General features: G+C 42.5%; 1 protein-coding gene across 1 annotated transcript in view; it reads left to right on the top strand.

Annotated features, from left to right (window-relative positions):
- The window catches only part of LOC142574367 (meso-2,3-butanediol dehydrogenase-like), a 67,648-nt gene that overhangs the window by 34,588 nt on the left and 16,910 nt on the right, over positions 1 to 16,150 (top strand). The window contains exons 4-5 of the mRNA XM_075683468.1: positions 1,468 to 1,606; positions 4,311 to 4,351. Of these exons, the coding sequence (XP_075539583.1) occupies positions 1,468 to 1,606; positions 4,311 to 4,351 (180 nt within the window). The remainder of the gene's footprint in view (positions 1 to 1,467; positions 1,607 to 4,310; positions 4,352 to 16,150) is intronic.

The following is a 16,150-nucleotide window of genomic DNA, read 5'->3' as shown; positions in this document are numbered from 1 at the left end:
TGGCATAGATCGCTGTCCTTTAATACGCAAAACAAGAATGATCATTAACGCTTGCGTGATTTTATTGACGCTAGTTGAGAAACTGCAGTAGCGTAGTAGATAGCCATTATAAAATAGTCTTCAGCTGCATTCCGGATTGCACAAAAAATATAAAACGTCACTCCTAATTTGCATGCTTTGGGAAAACGTACATCAAGGGCTGGCAGTAACGTCTGCAGCCGGCATGAAATGCTGGCAGCAGATCGTATCACTGCCCGACGCAGCACGGATACGATTTTTACAGGGTGACATGCGCGTTCACCGGAAGAATCAGGAAACGACGACGAAGCTGGGCATAGTGGTGATGAAAAAAAGAAGAAACTGTTATCTTCTCTTTATTCGTAAATGGTGGTGACTCTCATTCGAGTGTCGAGCTTTTCCAATTAACACGGGGGCCAGCACGGCCTTGGTTGTCGACGTCTTCTTCGGGAGCCTGTGGAAGTATTATCGCTTTCTTCATCTTCTAACGTTGAGCTTCTTTCCTTCGGTTTGCCTTCGGTTTCACCATCCTTTCGTGTCAGCGCGGGGAAAATTGAGAGGAGCCGTTTCGGAGAAGAGGGCAAATATTTTGACATGGGGACGCCCGCTTGAACGCTTCTTACACTTGACATGTAAATTGTACGGTTTCTAAGGCGGCTTTAATTATCCCTTGCAGTCTTGTGGTTGCCGACGTCTTCCCGGGAAACCTGTGGAAGCATTCGTGCATTCGTCACGCTCTGTCGTTGACGGCCTCCCACCCATCGGTCTGTCGTGTCTTCATCCATCCCTTGGTGTCTTCATCCCTTGGTCTCTTCATCCATCCCTTGGTGTCAGCTCGGGCAATGAAAGGATGACGCCGTTTCGGGGAAGAGGGAAATTATGTTGACATGGGGACGCCCGCTTGAACGCTTCTCACACCTCGACAAGTCGAAGTCCAGGCTTACCATAACAGCCTTTTCTCGGACGAGGCAAATCATCTTGTCATGGGAACGTACGTTTGAATGTCTCTCACAACCGACAGACCAATCACAAAGGCACCCCCGTCACCGTTGTCTCAATCACCACATACTTTTGCTTAAGTTTGGTCTAAATAGGCATGCGCAAGTTAAACATTGTATTGTTTCTGTACATAAGAAGTATGTGAGAGCCATGTGTTCTTCGCAGAGAAGGTATCAGAGGCTATAACGAAGTCTAAACTTGTATGTGTGTCGTCTTGTGCTTTCGCATCAGTGGTTTACTTTCTAACTATCGAGACTGCGCTGTTTTCAACACATGTTTTCCCAATAATTGGCAACAAACAAAAATCAGCATGAATTGCGAGCCGTTTGGTAGCAATGTATTCTTGCATATGTTCATTCCTTGCGCAACCTGCCGCTTCGAGAAAAAGTTCATACTGCCGAACCAAATTTGTAACATGATGCCATTTCGCTTTATTACCGTGCTACACAGGTGAACAATGCCGGATTCTTCATGCAAGGAAAAATTGAAATTGTGCCGCTGGAAGACTACACCAGAGTTTGGGACGTCAACTTCCGTGGTCCTCTGCTAATGATTAGAAATGCTGTTCCCCACTTGCGTCGGACCAAAGGTGACCTTATAACTTATATTCGCGCGGGTAGTCACCCCTCGGCTGCCGTATTCTGTCGCTGAGCCTGATACGTGTATGTTAAAGGCTGAGGAATCATGCTTTTTTTTGATAATCAATATTCAAATGAAATATTCATTTGCAGTGTACCTGTATCACTGTCATGTCAGCAGGACTTTTACGCCGTGTTTATGGAACAGCAAGAAGCTGCGGTAACGTAACAGTGAAAGACGTCCAGCACTTAGGACACGAGGCCCTTAACCATACAGTTTCTTCCAATATTAAATAGAGGGAAATCTGGGCGCCACCGAGTTTCCTAACGGGCGTTCGGCCGCTTCGGGAATCCCGGTCCGAAGCTTTGCTTCGAGCGCGCCTTGTCTTAAAACATGGTCATTACTGCACAGATAAAGAGCTCATGAAAGAAAGCCTTCGAAGAATCTTTTCATTCACGCGTAGTAGATATTTCAATAACGTTTACTCACCTTGAATGCACATGCAAACCGACGACGAACAAGAACACGCGACAGACTCGTAAAGCGTGCACAGACCATGTCGTGTGTCTTTAAGTTCTAGCGGTCACGCCGATATGTTTTATCTTTCATATAATTGCACATCCAAGCACGAGTACTGATGAATGTATAATACCTGTTTTTGATTTATAATAAACAAGAAATACAGCTTTTTACATGTTGTAAAGGAAATTAGGTACAAGAAAAGCGGAAACGATGCACTTTGCCGAGCCATGTCTGCCGAGCCACCTAGCTTAAATATGAATATCAAATTTTTTTAAATGTTCCACATAAGAAAAAAAGCACCTAGCACATCCAATCGTGCGATTGGTGTAATGTGATTCTACATGAGCATACGTAGTCTTTGTAATTAATTGTTAACATTTATTCGGTAGAAAGCTGGTCGTTGTTCTATTAACGCCATTGTTTCTGGGCTGTGTTTTTAACTCCTGGGTTGTAGGCACACCCAAACATTTATCCTTCATAGAAAAGTGATAGCTCCACTGATTTTGGCTGACGCTCTATTTCCAATATTCCGCTATGTTCGTGAAGGCGTGACTTATATGCGCAAGGCGTACACAATGGCGCTGATGGCTCGTATTTGTTTTCGTAAAGTGGCACATGTTTGACGTTTAGCCTATGAAAATAAAATGGGAGCACTGAATAGAACGTAACTGATAAGCCAAAACAGTTTTCCTTTTAGATGAAAAAAAGCTGCACGGCCAATGCAAAAGTGCCGTTATTCAGTTAAAAACGGCTCTCGCTTCCGTCGTCTGTTACATTAGCCAAGATGTGCGTCTCCAAAAAGAGGAATGTCTTGTCATATATCGGCGTTAACGCCCTTCTTATCTGCCTTAACTCGCAAAAGCGACCAATCAGTGGTAAATTGTAACGTTCAGTAAAGAGTCGCACGTTCGAGGCCGCATTCTTGTTATCAGGTGAAACGCAACTAACACAGGCTAATTCGGCTTGCTGAGAAGCGGTCAAATATGATCGATAGTCACTGGTGGCCACTTGCACAACCCAAGCACCTTCACTGTTATCTATTTCACTTCGTTCCTTATACTCGCGCTCTCGCACCGCGGGATGACAAAATTGAAGAGCTGCCGTCGTTATAACATCGGATCACATGAAAACTCATTATTCTTAATTACAACACGAATATCCCAAAGAAAGGCGAAAAAAATCGCAGAACGCTTGTAGCGTTCAACCAATATTAGTTCAACTAAACGCTTATTTAAAAAAATGATTGCATAAGACGCAAGTGCCAACACTGCCCCATAGAGCAATGCCAACGTTATCAGCACGATTTATGAACAAAAGCATTTCGTGGGCTCAAAGGCCGGCGAAGGTATGGCGATATTCACGCCTCTCGGATTCCATTCTATACATAAGGCTGCTCAATAGCACATTTCACGCGGGCCGTCAGTAAGTTTTTCTTTTCTCTTCTTCTGCTGGGTTCTTCTTTCTTGGTGTTTTAGTTCGTCCTCGGCTCTTCCTAAGCCGCTGCACTGTTCTGTGCTTCGGTATTCCGGGACTGAAAATGCACGATGTCAAAAATTTGAACTGAATTCATTTACAGACGGGCATTAGCGGGGGGGGGGGGGCAATCCACCGCAAATTTTCGCAACCAAATTGGCGCTTATGAATCCACCTTTGCTGTGACGGCGATCACAGGATATTGTTTCCGCCAATCCACAAGGTGGCATGGCGGCTGTCTCAAAATGCACCCTATATTCGCTCTATTGTAGAAGTACGGCAAGAGTTCCTGCACACTGCCGTTTTCTTCCTTAGTTAAGCGCTGTCGATGAATATGATCCCGAAAAAAGCTTTCGTCGATAAAGTGTGGATTTCTACGTCATCTTTATGAAAATGCGAAATTGCGTTTTGCAACCAGGTTCAAGTTCAAATACCCACGATTTCTTAACAGCCAGTCTGAGAGCCAAAATGGCAGATAATGGCAGCAGTGGAGCTGCATATGGGCCGAGAATAAGCCCCTGTATTTATTATATTTGTCACTGAATAGAGTGTTACATTAGGTGAAGCGTCACTGACTCATAAATCTCCATTGGATTGGTGTTATCAGGAATGCTTACTACGTTTCAGGTTATGTCGTGCCGTTCTCACGTTGAGTTTGCTGTGACAATAACAGGAGAGGGGGGGGAGTACTAGTTAATCTGGGTCGTGCTGTTTTTCAGGTAGTGTCGTGAACGTTTCAAGCTTCGCATCGCACATTCCGGTGAGTAATTTGCTTGAATATATGAATATTTGTTTCTCTGCATTATAAGCTGACTCCGTGACCTGCGCAACCTATTTATAATTTCGGAACCACTTTTCATCCATAACAGAATTGATGAGAAAGAAACTTAGTTGCCGTGTTCCGTTTAGCAGTTCGATCAGCTGCTGTTGTTCCCAGAATAAAATACGGTGAATTGGTCGTATAGGGCCCAAAAATCACGGCCTATAGCATGATGTAATGGCTAGAACAACGAGCTTTAAGGGTATCTCCAGAGGGTACAAGCAGAATTTGGTCAGTATTGATTAGATATTAGAAATTTTTACGCACTGCGTCTTAATGGTGCGTGGGTCACATCACATGGGAGTTAGAGCAGTCTCGTGTAATGTTACCTCAGGCGCGACGTATGGCATAATGTGCATATATGGCTTTCGACGGACACCTATACATCCAGGTCGAGACGCCCTGTCAGAAATTCAGGCGATTGCACTGTGAGCACGGAGGAAACAACGTAGCAGAAACATTGCGAAACAGAATAGGACGCACGCTCTTCTCGCGCCCTGTTGGCCTGCGCTGGTCCTGCTGTAGGTAGGAACCTACTAGCCCGATTGCGTTCGCTACTGGACTGAATGGCTTCACAAACGTTGAGCGCACCAACCGAGCTTCGTTGCTCCGGAATGAACAAATAAATTTTAGATGGACTTGTCGGTTGGAAAGTGTAAGTGTCGTGATTCATCCTAAATTCTTACTTTTCGGCAGGTGTAGACTTTCCCCTCGTGTTTCTCATTCAGTGTATCTATTACAGCGCTGCAAGCACATGCTCTTTTTGGTTGGTTGGTCAGAGGGTTATATTTGCTTGACTTTCTTTCTCTTTATGTTTCAAATTGTCAGCGTTTCTGCAGCCTCGCCGTAGTAAAAAGACCACCTGCGGCGTTCACTTTGGATAATAAACTAAATCACAAACACAGAGGAAGAAAAGAAAACGCAGGAACGCCCTCCAGCCTAGTGATGGTGAACATAAATGCCAGAAGTTTTGTGAACAAAAGCACAGAACTTGAGGCATTTATTATTGAAGATAGACCAGATATTTTAACGATAACAGAAACATGGCTTTCTCCTGATGTTTCAAGCAGCGATATCTTCCCTCCGGGTTATTCTGTCATGCGCAAAGATAGGCCCTCTCACAGTGGTGACTTAGCAATTTTGATAAGAGAAAATATTTACGTCACACCTATGCCGGGAATGGTTGATTCTGAAGCACTTTGGTGCAAAATCATTACAGATAAATCCTCCCTTTTTTGGCATCATGTACCGGCCTCCTAATGCTTCCCATGATATGCTACAAGTGCTAGCAAATTATATGGAAAATCTTTTTACACATACTACAAAGCTAATCCTTACGGGGGATTTCAACCTTGCTAGTACTGCATGGGACTCCCTTGATAACATTGCTGATAAAACTCACGCAGAGGTACTTCTTGATCTATGTTTTAATCTTGGCCTGAGACAAATCATACGAGAGCCAACACATGTTACTGCAAAAAGTAGGAATGTACTCGATTTGACGTTTGTGAGTGATGCTATCGCAGAAGACAGTGTTTCATGGGAAGTTGTCGACGGCCTATCGGACCACAAAGCTACTATATGTTCCTTAATGTTAGGCGCACCTCCGCCTACCCAAAAAGGGAGTACACGAATTTTCGACTGGGCGGGTTCCGACGACGTCAGCCTTATTGATTATCTAGATCACTCTTACTCCACTTTTAGTTCGTTCCCGAATGATCATACAGTTTCAGTAGATGGAATATGGTGAACATTTGAAAGAATCATTCAGCACTGCTTATCAAAATATATTCCCACAAAGAATAAACCAGTACGTAAGACAAACCTTTGGATGACGAGAAACATAATACAACTAAAGCGAAAAATTGCCAGACTAAGGAAACTGAGAAATAAACTACCGCTACCAGGCTACACTACTAAAATGCGCGAAAACTCCTTGACACTAAAGTCAGCCGTAAAAAAGGCAAAAGATGAATACATGAATGTCACCTTAAGTAAATTTATCAAAACATCTCCGTCTAAGTTTTGGCGATACCTTAATTCGAAGCCACGTCAGACCAGTAATCCATCACCAACTGAAGCTGTGGCAAAGGCTACAGAGTTTAACGAATACTTAATTGCAGTATTTGCAGAAGACAACGGTAAACAACCCAACCTCCAATCTCTTCCTAGCTACTCAGCAAAACCAGACGACTTAATCTCAACCGAATCGGGAATTTTTTCCCTCTTACTTGAAATTGAACCAAAAAATCCTGTCGTCCTGACAACATACCAGTTGCATTTTTGAAGCGCTACGCGGAATGGATGTCCAAGTTCTTGCTGATTATTTTTGTACAATCATTTCAAATGGGCGAGGTTCTGGAGAAATGGAAAACTGCTAAGATTATCATTTTACATAAATCCGGCGACCTTACTAGCACAGCAAATTACCTACCAATCTCGCTTACTTGTACGGCCGGCAAAATCCTTGAACATATAATCCAAAAATACATAGTGTTATTCGTAGAAAAAAATAATTTCATTGTCCGTAATCAGCATGGCTTGAGAAAAGGATTGTCTACGACTACTCAATTGATTGAGACAATCCACAAATTAGCGCTTACAATCGACAAATGCAGTCAAACCTTCTTCTGAAATCAGTGACCACATCCCAATTTTTTGTTTTCTTCCTCTCAAACGCATTAAGTCAGTATCCAAAAAAATGCCTCCATGGTAACTAGGGTGATTTTCGATGAAAATCTCGCCAAGTTTATGACTCTTATTCAGAATATGTGTTGGGAGAAGGTATACAGCATATCTGAAGTCAACGCGGTGTATACTGCTTTTCTTGCCAAGTTCATGGAATGTTATAATGCTGCGTTTCCTGCAATCGAGGTAAAACACAACTTCCGGAAATCTAGAAAGCCGTGGGTCGATAAGGTGTTATATAAAAGAATACATATTAAGAATAAAATGTATCATGATTTTGTACGTACTCGCGAAGCAGCCCTTTCTAGAGCGTTCAAAAAATTTAGGAATAAACCAAATAAAGACCTCAAGTCTGCAAAATCAGCTTACTGTACAAAACGGTTCTCCAGAATTTATAATGACCGCAAGAAAGTTTGCAATGAGATAAACGAAATAAACAAACACAAGTGCAGAAACCACTCAGAAATCGCTGCACCCAATTTCCAAGCTAGCACCATAAACCACTTCTTCATTGAAGCTGGCAAGCCTACATTAGATCAAGCTCTCTCTAATGCTCCCGTATGCAACCTCATTACCACATTACCTAACTCTATTTCGTTGTTACCTGTGATCCCGCAAGAAGTAGCTACCTACATTGGGAAAATAAAAAAAAAACAATGTCTCAGCAGGCCATGATGACATCAAAGCGATAGCATTGAAGTACGTTTCTGCATTAATATGCGAGGTTCTATCGTATATTATAAATCTGATGTTCACAAGTGTTACGTTCCCAGATGAACTGAAGATTGCTCGTGTTTGTCCTATATATAAAGGAGGAAATAGAAATGAAATCTCGAACCATCGTCCCATCTCCGTGTTATCAGTGTTATCGAAGGTATTCGAAGGAGCCATTAATTGTAGATTAGAAAAGTTCTTTACCGCTCATAACATTAATGACCCCTCTCAGTATGGCTTTTTGAAGAATAAATCGTCTCAGCAACCTTTACTCGCCGTTAAAGAAAAGATCATTGACAACATTGAATCCGGAGCATGCACTCTCGGTCTGTTCTTAGACCTCCGGAAACCTTTTGACTGCATAAAGCACGAAATTCTCTTGAGTAAACTGAACGGTTACGGGATACGCGGAATAGCCCTAAACTTACTGAAAAGTTACCTAAATACCAGAATACAATACTTTAAATGAAATAATTTTGTTTCGAACCGTTTGCGCATTACCCAAGGGGTTCCGCAGAGATCTATGTTAGGTCCACCTTTGTTTTCATTGTATATAAACGGCATCTGTAACATACCTGATTCTCCAGATTTAGTTATGTACGCTGACCACACAAATATTTTTTTTCACATCACGTACTCTGCCGGAATTAGAAACTATCGTGAATGCCTATTTAGTAAAATTGTATGCTTGGATGCAGGCGAATAAGTTTAGTTTAAACTTGTCAAAAACCAGGTACATAATTTTGAGACCTATTAATGCCTTTGTTCATTACACACTTAACCTAATATACGCCAATACAAAACTGCAACAGGTAACAACTCAGAAGTTTCTTGGTGTCTGGTTTAAAGAACATTTATCATGGAACACGCATATTTGAAAACTTCTTACGGACCTTAATAAAACTGTTGGTTGTCTTTGCCGGACCAGCGATGTCGTGCCCGTTTTCCTAAAAGTGTCCATATACTACGCACCATTTTCTTCCAAATTGTCCTATTGTGCACTGGTCTAGGGCACTACAACAATAAGTAATATTCAGAAGTTATTGCTTTTAAAAAAGAAGGCATTGCGAGCTATTTAGGGTTACCATGATAGGCCGGAAAATGTACCATCATTACCACATTATCATAAACATAATTTACTTAAAGCAAACCATGTTTACATATTTTGCCTGTTACAGTACATCCATCGTAATCGTTTGTATTCCGTTGCTCCAAACCGCCCTCCTACTAAATACCCCCTTCGGCAACACAGAGACTTGGTCCCTAAAACGAGGGAAAATTACGGAAAACAAAAACTCGATTACCAGATTCCTGTCGTTCTCAATAACCCATCTTTAATGTCATGTTCTGTCTCCCTAAGAAAAAATTTAAAGAAAGACAACAAAACGTTACTAATCAGCACTGACTCAATATCATTTGTTTGTTACTTAGCGAAGCATCTCTTGTTTTTGTGTCAAGTTGTTTGTGAGTGTGCTTTCTTTAGCGACCTCATGCCGTCTTTATATACTGCCTTTGATTTGTGGAGCACTGTCTTTGTATCGAAAGTAATATTTCTCATGGTAATACTGTCGTTTGATGCAATGTATGTTGTTCACTATCATGCTATGTTAATATTTATTTATGTGTAGCTCACTGCTGTATCGGCAGTTTTGGGGAACTGTGACCTCGTCAGGCTTGCCGCCGTTTGTTGCAGTCCTCTCTTTCATCTTTGAAGGAAAATAAACTTCAACTTCAACTTCAAACCGATATGATATTCTTAGATCTATCTAAAGCATTTGATCGAGTTTCCCATCCAAAGTTACTTCAGAAACTTATGCGCTACTTCCGTGATATCATCACCAAGTGGATGAAAAGTTATCTTGCAGGTCGACGTCAATATGTATGTTTCAAAGACTGCTATTCGGATTGCGGCGATGTGCTATCTGACGTCCCACATGTAGCTGTTTTAGCTCCTATCCTCTTTCTTCTTTTTATCAATGATTTACAAATTAATACTAAAGCCAAAGTAAGAATGTTTGCAGATGACTGTGTTATCTACAAGGAAATAACCTGCCGTGATGACCAGATAATCTGAAACAGTGCACTTGAAAATATAACACGATGGTGCCAAACGTGGCAGATGGTGATTAACACAGAAAAAACTGTTTGTATGACAGTGACGAATAAAAGAGAGCCCATGTACTACCCGTATTATGTATAAGGACAGATGTTAAAGAAATTATAAGAGTATAAATATTTAGACGTCATCATTTGATCAGATGTTAAATGGGACAAGCAGGTAACATATTTTTTCATCCGCAATGTGGCGGCAGTGCGTTCATGACCCCGCAGAACATCCGGTCAGCCATTTTTGACAGTCCAGTTAGCCAAGAAAAAAAGAAGCAAAAAGAAGAAAAAAGGCAAATATTCTTAATGTTTTCAGATATTAAAAACGTGCGTCGTATGTCGAGCTCATGTATAGGCATTCTTTTGTTGCATTTAGCGCTACAATTCACTTGTCAAACACGTTTACTCTGCAGCAAAACTGGTACCAGATGTAGGGTCCTATAAATCTTTAGGCTATTGTAACTTGCGTTGCTCCGGTGTGTTTAACTGGAAGTCTTCTGGGAGCTATGTTTCTAAGCATGAAAAAGGTCTATATTGTTAATAAATCACTGGCATTTCTATACGCGTTAAGACGCTCGCTTAGATCCGCATCAATAGATACTAAACGATTAGCATACCTGTCGCTAGTTCGCTCTATACTGGAATATGGAATAGTATGTTGGTTTCCCTTCCATAAGCAGTACATTTCAAGAGTGGAGAGCGTACAAAGGAAAGCGATTAGATTTATTTTTGATAAGTATCGCCGTCCTGACTCCCCCACAGAAATATTAGGGTAAGCTGAACTTCCCACTATACAAAATCAAGCTCAACTACTTCGTCTTAAGTTTCTTTTCATTCTTCTTAATGGCAGTATGAAAATCAATGCGAGTGGCTACTTGCTCTATACAGATACACGTAGTTCTCGAACAAAACACACCAAGCACTTAAAGGAATACAGATTTCACAACAACATACTCAGGTACTCTTTCTTTCCACATGCAATCCGTGAATGGAACATGTTGCCTGATGACGTTGTCACCTGCACATTACTCGAAACTTTTATCGCCAAGTTATCAAATAATGTTCTGTAGCTACGATCTGCACGTAGGCGAGCTGCGTCGTACAATGGCATTCTGATTCACTTCTCAGTGTCTGGTATCCTGCCCTGATATAAATACCTGCTGAATCTTCTCTCTCGTGCATTGCACATTCAAAATATTTACATTTTCTTTCTTTGTTCTTCTGTGTGCTAGACTTTCCAACATGGCGTTTACTACCATTTCCCCCGCTCCTGTTATAGAAATTGTATAATGATTATTGAGTGCCTATGTGCTGCCTTGTTCACCCAAAGTTATCTATGTCCGCGCCTACTTCAACTGTGTTCTCTTGTACATGTATCCTGCCCCTTTCTTGACACAGCCTCAAATGTGAGGCTAGCAGTATGTTCAAATAAATAAATAAATAAAATCGTGGCCTTTTATACTATGGGGAATGTGGAAACAAGAGATGCGGCTAAACCAGGTCACAAAAATTATTTTTGTTTTCTATGAAGAAACTTTCAGAACAAATAAACCTCTGGTTCACAAAATAAATTCGCCCTATGGAGGACAGATAGATACCGGCTACAACGTAAAGAAAGATAATCACCGACGAGCGGATAGGCAAGAGAAAACCAAGTTGGATATGAACCGTGGTAAGAGCTAACAAACCGCAGTGCTATTTGTCGAAACAAAACTATCGCTGCGACATGTTGCCTTCTTTTTGTAAGACTAGATGGATGGATGGATGGATGGATGTTATGGGCGTCCCCTTTGGAACAGGGCGTTGGGTTGCGCTACCAAGCTCTTCGTATTATACTGCCTAATGTCCTACCTAAGTTAAACAATAAAAAATAAAAAATAAACCCTATAAACTCCCACACCCAAATTTTCTGATCCCCTAATCCTAACTGCGCTATTGTACGTCTCCGTTTTTTGTCGTTTCCCTACTATTCGTCCACCAATCCTCCTATCGCCTCTTAATAATGCCTATTGCGGACATGTTTACTTTTCCACTGCTCCTGCGGAACCCAATGGCTTCAAGGAGGCCAGTGGTGACTAAATCGCCCGCTGGGTAGACGTCTTCACATTCTAATAAAACATGCTCCATAGTTTCCCTAGCTTTACCGCAGCACGCAGATGCTTCTTGTTCCTTCTTATATCTCGCTTTATAGGTGCGTGTTCTAAGGCATCCCGATCTCGCTTCGAAAAGTAATGAGCTTCCCTTTGAGTTATCATAAATGGTTTCTTTCCTAATTTCGTTTTTTTCCCTTAAGTAGTTACTCATGGCAGATTTCCTTTCCATTGCCGCCACCCATGAGATTATTTCAGCCTCTATGAATTTCCGCTTGACCGTCTTTGTTGCTGTGTGGCCCACTCTACAGGCCACATACTTGCTGGTAAGCTTCCTAGTTCTTTTCCTTCACTGTGAACCAATGTTCTTCCTGTAGAGATACCTGAACACTCTCTCAGCCCATTTACTTTCTTCCATATTCCTCAGGCGTTCTTCATACTCAATTTTACGGCGAGCTTCCCTCACTTCAAAACTAGTCCAGCCCATATCACCCTGCACAGCTTCATTTGTAGTCTTCCCTTGAGCGCCCAATGCAAGGCGACCCACTGACCTTTGGTTCCCATAGAGTCCTGATTGTACTCCTGATTTAGAGCAAACAACCGCATTTCCAAAAGTAAGCCTTGGAACCATTACACGTTTCCACATACCTCTGAGGACCTCGTATCTATTGTATCCCCATAGCGCTCTGTGCTTCCATTTTGGCTGCATTTCTCTTCCCCTTCACTGTTATTGTTTTATCTGCTGTTTCCATATATCTATTGCCCTCGTTTATCCATATACCAAAGTATTTATATTATTTTACCCGAGGTATTTTTTGGCCCTGTATCTCCACCGTCTGTTCACTGTTTTCATTGAATACCACAACACCTGATTTTCTAACGCTAAATTTAAAACCTAAATTGTTGCCTTCCTGTCCACAGATATTAGCCAGACGTTGCAAATAACTTTGCTTGTTAGGTAGCAACACAATGTGATCCGCATAAAATTAACCTGGGAGCTGCTGCTCAACTACTCTACCCGCCTGTTTGTATGAGAGATTAAACCCCATATTACTTCCTTCTAGCACCCTCTCCATCCCCACCATATACATCATAAACAGCAGCGGGGATAAAGGACACCCCTGTCTCAGTCCCTTGTTGAAAATGAATTTTCTCCTCGTTTGTCATCCCTTCCCATTCAACGAAAACGGTATTTTCTAGGTAAATCTCTCTCAAGATTGTAGACAATCGTCACCTAAGCCTTCCTCTTTCAGAATATCCCACAAGATGTTGCGGTCTACGTTGTCATAGGCTCCTGTAATGTCTAAAAAGGCCACACATAACGGTCTTCTTTCTACTTTTGATATTTCAATACACTGGGTAAGAACAAATAGGTTATCATCTAAACGCCTACCTATTCTGAAGCCATTCTGAAGTTCTCCCAAAATGCCATTATTCTATGCCCAAGTTTGAAGCTTTAATTTGATTGCATGCATTGCTAGCCTGTATATTACCGATGTAATGGTCAACGGTCTATACGAGTGAATTCTATCTTTCTCGCCCTTGCCTTTATAAATTAAATTCATTCTACTTTGTCGCCAACTGTCTGGTATTCGTATATCTTTTAAAGTTTGTTCCACCGCTTCCACCCGAGCTTCCTTACTGTTTGGTTCCAGTTCAGTAATCAGCCTAACGGGAACCTCGTCTAGCCCTGTGGCTGTGCCCTTAGGAATTTTCTCTCCGGCTTTCTTCCAGTTGAAATATGTCAGCACGAGCTCCTTTCCCACTTGGGTCTCTTTCATGCTGTTTTTTTTTGTCAAATATAACCTCGTCGTTGCCTTAGAAAGATTCGGCTGTTATTTTTCGGATGTAAATTATTGCCGCTTCTCCTTCCAGTATGTTTTAATCTTCGTCTAGGATATGTTGTTGTATCGTTGTTGACTTCCTGCCTAATAAATTAATGTGGTTCCAAAATATTCTAGGTGCGGCCTTCTTTTTCTCACGTATTTCTGACAACCAACGTTCACTTTCACCTTTTCATTTTGCTTGCACCAGAATTTCAGCCATAGACTTTTTCTCCAGGTATATTTCCCATTTACTGGTTACTTCATCCTGCGGCAACTGCGCCTTCGTTGCATGCCTGTGCTCTCGAGATGCTTTCTGTCGTTCTGTCATCGCTTCTCGTATCTCCTTGTTCCACCAGCTTTCCGCTTTCTTTTTTCCTTTCCAACGAACATGTTGTTTCTCTTTCCGTATTTCTGTCGTTATTACACTTAGACGCTCACGATATTCTCACTTTTTACTTGGCCATTTGCCAATTTCTTCCTCGACTCTAGTGACTATATTTGCTATATGTTCAGCCTTCAGATTTGGACTGGCCATTTTGCGCTCCTTGTTCTCTTTCCCAACTACATATCCCCTTTTTGTTATGATGCGTTTATGGTCACTTCCTATGCTGCTATACCCTTCCTCATCAATGACCATTTCTCTCAACTTATCATGGATTCCTTCTGTCATCAGACAGTAAACAATGGTCGATTGCCGGTTTCCCACTTCCCACGTGATCTGCCCTTCACACTTAGGCCCTGTATTCACGATAACAAGGTTATGTTGTTCACAAAGGTCCAGCATTGACTGCCCTTTGTTGTCGGTATAGCCATCTAAATCTTGTATGTGGGCATTCATGTCACCTAATAGGGCAATTTCAGTACCATTCACGAAACTTTTAATATCAGCTCTTATGCGTTCCACTAACGCTTTATTCTTCTCTGTGCAATTATTTCCGGTCCACAAATATGTAACTCCGAGCCAAGTTTTTTTTCCCACTCATTGTACCTGATCACCAAAGATGCCCTTGACATTCTGAGTTTACTCTTTTCCATTTGACTCTCTGATCGATGAGTATTCCGACTCCCCCTCCCTTTCTTTCCGACTTAGTTCTGTTGCACCCTTCCCAAACATAATTCTCAATAACTGGCGGCTCTTCTGAGTCTCTAAGGTACGTTTCTGTAAGCGCATACACCCCTAGTTGTTCTCTATTTAACTGCTCCTCAATCTCTGTCCAGTTTTCCTTTCTTCTGCCGCCCTGCATGTTTATGTAGCCTATTGCATGGCGAGCTCTCTTTCTTGCTTTCCTCCTTTTCTTGCTATGGACGGCGATGCTCATCAGATGTTCCCCTAGGGGACCTTCTTCATTTCTATCTACTCTGGCCTCCTGAGCGCTCGCGGGCCCCCTAAAAAAGCAACAGCGCAACCACCAATTCGCCAGCCCACTTCTTGTGCCAGACTGTAAATGAAGTGCATCCCGTCTTGTTTAAAACCACCACACCGTCTAACTTCCCTGTTTACTTCGACCACCTCGAGGCCTTTCTCTCGCCTCATTTTCCATATTGCGTCATTAGCAGCCATTACGGCTCTGTGTACGTGACTGTCACACACAGGCACCTCCGGCCACGTGCACACCACGATCTGCACCTGAGGGGATAGCTCGCGCAAGTCGTCCACCCCCTTCGCCATGCGCTGGGCTAGTCCTGTCCCTTTCCTGTTCAGGACGTCATTTAGCCCACCTGCTACTATAACAAGGTAGCGCACGTGGGCATTTTCCGCGAACTTTTCTTTTGCTCGCTCCATGACAGAACCCAGTGTCCGCTCTGGAAATGTCCCTACCACCACTCTTTTATCGCCTTTCACCCTCTCCACAATTGCGTTTGCGCAACTAGCCATGTTTGAGTCGCCGGCGATAATCACCCTTTCAGTTTCTCCTACCTCTCCCTGCTTCCCTTTGTCCTTTTCCGCGTGATTCGGACTCGACAAGGGGCATTGTCCCATGGGCTGCTTCTTTTTCCGCGCGGCCGCCTCGAGGTAGCTGCCACTCTTTCCAGCTAACCCTTCATCACGCTGCCCGAATTCTACGTACCCTGGTGACACTCCCTCGCCTGTCGCGTCGGAGGTCTTCGTTCTATTGTCACGCACATTCTCGTTCACAATGGCGGCCCTGTTCAGCTTTTCCTCGGCTGCTTCAAGTCTCTTTTCAACTACCTTCCGTGCATCACGCTCCCTGTCTTGTAGTGCAGAGGTTGTTCGGTTGTTCGGGGCGAACGTCTGAAAGAAGACGAAGCTCGATGCACAGCGTACCGGTGGAACAGTCGATGACGACAGAATG

Source organism: Dermacentor variabilis, chromosome 3 (assembly GCF_050947875.1).
Source record: "Dermacentor variabilis isolate Ectoservices chromosome 3, ASM5094787v1, whole genome shotgun sequence".
Taxonomy (NCBI): domain Eukaryota; kingdom Metazoa; phylum Arthropoda; class Arachnida; order Ixodida; family Ixodidae; genus Dermacentor; species Dermacentor variabilis.
The sequence above is the reverse complement of the archived record's forward strand: the minus strand, read 5'-3'. Positions and strand labels throughout refer to the sequence as shown.